Source organism: Dictyostelium discoideum (genome assembly GCF_000004695.1).
Source record: "Dictyostelium discoideum AX4 chromosome Un chrUn_0005, whole genome shotgun sequence".
Lineage (NCBI taxonomy): Eukaryota > Evosea > Eumycetozoa > Dictyosteliales > Dictyosteliaceae > Dictyostelium > Dictyostelium discoideum.
Genome location: NW_003102058.1, coordinates 1 through 4,957, shown reverse-complemented (window position 1 = coordinate 4,957; position 4,957 = coordinate 1). Strand labels below are relative to the sequence as shown.

The 4,957-nt window shown below is 31.7% G+C and overlaps 3 protein-coding genes across 3 annotated transcripts; 1 reads left to right on the top strand and 2 right to left on the bottom strand.

Moving 5' to 3' along the window:
- On the bottom strand, positions 1 to 1,735 carry DDB_G0294180 (hypothetical protein; the record flags this gene model as incomplete). The annotated part of the gene is made up of 2 exons (XM_628807.1): positions 1 to 742; positions 805 to 1,735. Coding segments are annotated over 2 exons (1,673 nt in total), but the record flags the coding sequence as incomplete, so codon positions are not given.
- An 844-nt stretch (positions 1,736 to 2,579) lies between these two features.
- On the bottom strand, positions 2,580 to 3,344 carry DDB_G0294178 (hypothetical protein; the record flags this gene model as incomplete). Its single annotated transcript, XM_628806.1, has 1 exon — positions 2,580 to 3,344. One exon carries the CDS (start codon positions 3,342 to 3,344, stop codon positions 2,580 to 2,582), a length of 765 nt encoding a protein of 254 aa, XP_628808.1.
- Positions 3,345 to 4,550: 1,206 nt separating this feature from the next.
- Positions 4,551 to 4,957, top strand: DDB_G0294176 (hypothetical protein; the record flags this gene model as incomplete). Its single annotated transcript, XM_628805.1, has 1 exon — positions 4,551 to 4,957. A coding segment is annotated over one exon (407 nt), but the record flags the coding sequence as incomplete, so codon positions are not given.

The following is a 4,957-nucleotide window of genomic DNA, read 5'->3' as shown; positions in this document are numbered from 1 at the left end:
AGAACACTCTTTTCTAGGTTTAACTTGAAACCTAGTTTGACAAGTAATTCCATTGTCTTTTTGAAGTTGGATAAACATTCTTCTTTTGTTGAACCTACGATTAATAGATCGTCCAAGTAAGCGATGACGGATACCTTGATATCTCTCAACATTCGAAGTACAGGTCTTAACAGCATTGTAAAGATACGAGGAGCTGTCGATAGCCCGAACGGCATTGTTTTCCAACGGTAGTGCGAACCTTTCCACACGAAGCGGAATAAGTCTCTGTATTGTGGATCTACTAATACGTGGAGGTAGGCTTTCTTGATATCGAGTTTTACCATGTAATAACCTTGTTTGACCATTGATGGTAGATTCTTGATTCCTTCCATCTTGAATGATTGGTTGTTGATGTAAGTGTTTAACCTTTTTAAATCTAGAACTGGACGATGTAGATTCGTTCCAGGTTTTGGAACCGTAAACACGTTGGAGTAAAAAACGCGCTTTGAATAACGGTTTGGAAGTACTTGTTCGATGGCATCGTCTAATAACAAGTCTTGTACTTCCTTTGTGATGCAATCTGATTTCGGACCCTCCGGAATTGAAATCGGAATTGGGTTTAGCATCGGCTTGAAATTTGGAAGCAGATGGATTTTTAATCCATTTACGAACTCTTGACAAAAGTTTGGAAGACCCAATTCTTTCCAAACTTGTTTGTGGTGGAACAGACGTCCACCTACTGGTAAGTTTACTTCTTGTTCTTCTGAAAACGGTTGTTGGTACCGTTGGCAGACTTGGTATTGTTGCTACCTGATGCAACATTACTTGGTGATCCATTGAAGTTGTTAGATCGGCCATTACTCCCACTACTGGATTTACTATTACTACTGTTTCCTGTAGTGTTATTACCACTTGAGTTAACTGATTTCTTGACATTGGACTTGGAATGATAATTCAATTTTAACAATGATTGTTTAGCTTCGTTGTTCTTTCTGATTGACTTGGCTAGCTTTCTTACACGTTCAGTTTCAGTTTCATCAAACATCTTTGGTGTATCCTTGATCTTAATTGGTAAGAGTACTTCAGAACCATAGATTTCTTTAGCGATGTTGTTACGACGGACACGACTAAGCGATGCTTGAGCATTAACGGCTAAGACGATTGCACTCTGAGTTAAGTAACTAATAAGTTCTACATCGACATTAGAGCTATCAGATGATAACATACTTGACATGAGAAGCAAAGGTTTCAAGCTATCGTTGATTCGCTTTTCGACAATCAACAAGTCAGTATCATTGTTCTTGACGTTGGATGATACAGTAATACCTTCAGGTGTACCGAATGGAGCGACATTCACTTGGAAGTTAGATGGAAAGTTGAATACTTTATTCAATTCGGATATCTCATCTTTCTTGAGGATACATTCTTCTTCGACGAGTAAACCTTGATTGTTTACCATATGTTTGTACTGACCAAGTAAGGTATCGGATAATTGATAATCGGTTGGAACATCGACATTGTTACTTGATTCATCTTCACTTTGTTCATTCTCGGTGTCAGAGTTATCATGAGAAGGTTGGCTACTTGAATTGGTATTAGAAGAGAACATAGGTTCTTTCATGAATCTTGTAAAGGCTAAGGAAAGGTTGTTGATTTGATCTTCCATTGATTTCATTCTTAAATCAAAGGATTCAGCGCTATTAGAGGCAGAGGTACTACTACTAGAGGCTTCGTTATTATTAACAGTGGTAGACATATTTTATTGTTGATATCTAAAATTATAATATGAGAAAAAAATAATAATAAAAATTAATAAAGAGAAATAATTATTTGTATAAAATTTGTGTGTGTGTGTATCTTAAATATATATAGGAGGAATTCCCAAATAAAATAAATCAAATTGTTTTAGTTTTTAGTGCCACTATTTATACGTTTTTATTTTCTTAAAAATTTCGCAAAACTCAAAAAAATAAGAGTTTTCGACCCTTCACAAATTTGTGCATAGTGTCGGTTCGGAATTTTTCAGTTTTTCGACCTTGCGCAATTATCGCGTCATTGTGCCGGTTCGAAATTTTTACTTTTCTTTCGAAAATTTTTTATTCTTCGAATGTTCTAGAACATTCTAAAAAATTATCTTAAATATTTGGGAAATTCAAATAAATAAATGTTATTCATAATATATATATATATATGATAATATAAATAAATTTAAAAGGTCATTTTTAATGTAATTTTAAACGACCTTAAAAATATCTTTAAAATCACCTTTTTAAAAAGCAAATTTAAAGCCAATTTAAAGCAAATTTAAATTGAATTTGCTTTAAATTGGCTTTAAAGGTGCATTTTTCTTTGCTGTGTCCTTGGGCGTTCCAGATTGCTATCTTAATTGTGTTCATTAGTTAGTGAGATTGATAAGTTTTTGTAAATTGTTGTTCATAATTGTGGATATTTGTTCGAGGTCATTCTCTTGATTTGGCTCCTCCTGGTATTTTCTCTTTGTTGATATTGTTTCTGATGAGTTATTTAAAGAATCTTTGAGGTGTTCCTCTATATTTTCTTCGATCGTTTTAATGTTTTTTTGTTTAATGTTGAATTTTGGTCTACCACTTATTTTTGTTAGTCTGCTTGGTTTGTTTAATTGGGGTGGAGGGGGAGGAGGGAGGAGGAGGAGGAACATAAATTGATTGTTCTGGTTGATATAGTAGTTCATTTAGTATGTTATCTTTAGTTGGAGAATCCAATTCTCTGATGCTAAAAACAATTGGTTCAGGTGAAATCAGCTCTAATAATTTATTTGGTATTGGTGAAGAGTCATCAAAGATAAAGTCAGTATTAAGCATAGTGTTTATTTCTTGAGTAGAAATGCTAACTTCGAATTGAGAACTTAAATTGAGTGATGGTTCATCTTTATCTTTGGGTGGAGAGGTGAAAGATGTATTGTCACTATTATTTGTTTCTTGTTTGTTTTGGTTTTGAATTTTTTGTTGTTGGAACTCCTTAATGATTTCTTTTTCTTGTTCAGCCTCTTGTGGGTTGTTGAAAATTAATTCAGCTAGCTCTTGTTCGGTTAAATTTTTTATATTATTTTGGATTATTTGAACTTGTTCAGTATGTTGATTAGGTTGAGTTTGATGTGTTTGTTGTGTTGATTGGGATGTTTGTTTTTCATTGGTTTTTTCTTCTTTGGCCATAGATTCTTTATATTTTAAAATTTTCCATTTAGTGATATTTATAACAGTGAAGTCGTTAAGTGCTTTTATTTTAGATTCTGGTTCCCATTCAGTGTTTACTCCGATAAAGGTAAAGGTAGAATGGTTGATTCCTGGTTCACATTTGATGAATTTATTTTTTAACTCAGTGGACATTGTTGTGAGATATTCTTTGTGATCAACTGGAAATTTTGATGTAATACTAATAATAGTGGAATTTTTTATTTTTGTTTGAATGAATTACTAGCATCCCTAACTACTTGAATGCTGTCGGTGTGAACTCCTGTCCATCCTGATTTGCAACTATTACTATTGTATTACTAGATACGTATAGAGATTTAATTTTTTCAAGTCTTTTTTTTATATGAAAAATGAAATAATCAAATAAAAAATGTTGTTGTTGTTGATGTTTTTTTTCTTACTGATTATTTTTTCCTTTTTTTTGAAAATTTTGCTTCGCAAAATTTTCAAAAAAAAAGAAAAAATAAATTACAATAAAATAAAGAAGTACAATGATTTACTCTTTGTGTATTTTATTTTATTTTTAAGTCTTTTTTTTATATGAAAAATGTTGTTGTTGTTGATGTTTTTTTTCTTACTCACTTTTTTTACATTAATATTTCAGCTATTAATAATGAAAAATAATCAAAGCTTATTTAGCTCATATGGTAGATAGATAGCTTAGAATGTAAGAGGTCACGGGTTCGATTCCCATATGCAACATTTTTTAAACGGAACTTCTGAAAAGGGTAGTTTTCACTTGTATTGTGATGTTAGTGATAAAGCATTATCAGGTGTATTATATCAAATTCAAGGTGATAAATTCAAAGTCATTTGGTTCCACAGTAGAAAACTTACTGACACTCAAAAGAGGTACAGCATAGGTGATAGAGAGTTCCTTTCAATCATTTATATTATCATATATATATATATATATTATGAATAACATTTATTTATTTGAATTTCCCAATATTTAAGATAATTTTTTAGAATGTTCTAGAACATTCGAAGAATAAAAAATTTTCGAAAGAAAAGTAAAAAATTTCGAACCGGCACAATGACGGGATCATTACCGCAAGGTCGAAAAACTGAAAAATTCCGAACCCGACACAATGCACAAAGTTGTGAAGGGTCGAAAACCCTTATTTTTTTGAGTTTTGCGAAATTTTTAAGAAAATAAAAACGGTATAAATAGTGGCACTAAAAACTTAAAACAATTTGATTTATTTTATTTGGGAATTCCTCCTATATATATTTAAGATACACACACACACAAATTTTATACAAATAATTATTTCTCTTTATTAATTTTTAATATTATTATTTTTCTCCCATTATAATTTTAGATATCAACAATAAAATATGTCTACCCCTGTTAATAATAATTATACCTCGAGTAGTACCTCTGCCTCTAATAGCGCTGAATCCTTTGATTTAAGAATGAAATCAATGGAGGATCAAATCAACAACCTTTCTTTAGCCTTTACAAGATTCATGAAAGAACCTATGTTCTCATCTAATACCAATTCACATAACCAACCTTCTCATGATAACTCTGACACCGAGAATGAACAAAGTGATGATGAATCAAGTAACAATGTCGATGTTCCAACCGATTATCAATTATCCGATACTTTACTTGGTCAGTACAAACATATGGTAAACAATCAAGGTTTACTCGTCGAAGAAGAATGTATCCTCAAGAAAGATGAGATATCCGAATTGAATAAAGTATTCAACTTTCCATCTAACTTCCAAGTGAACGTCGC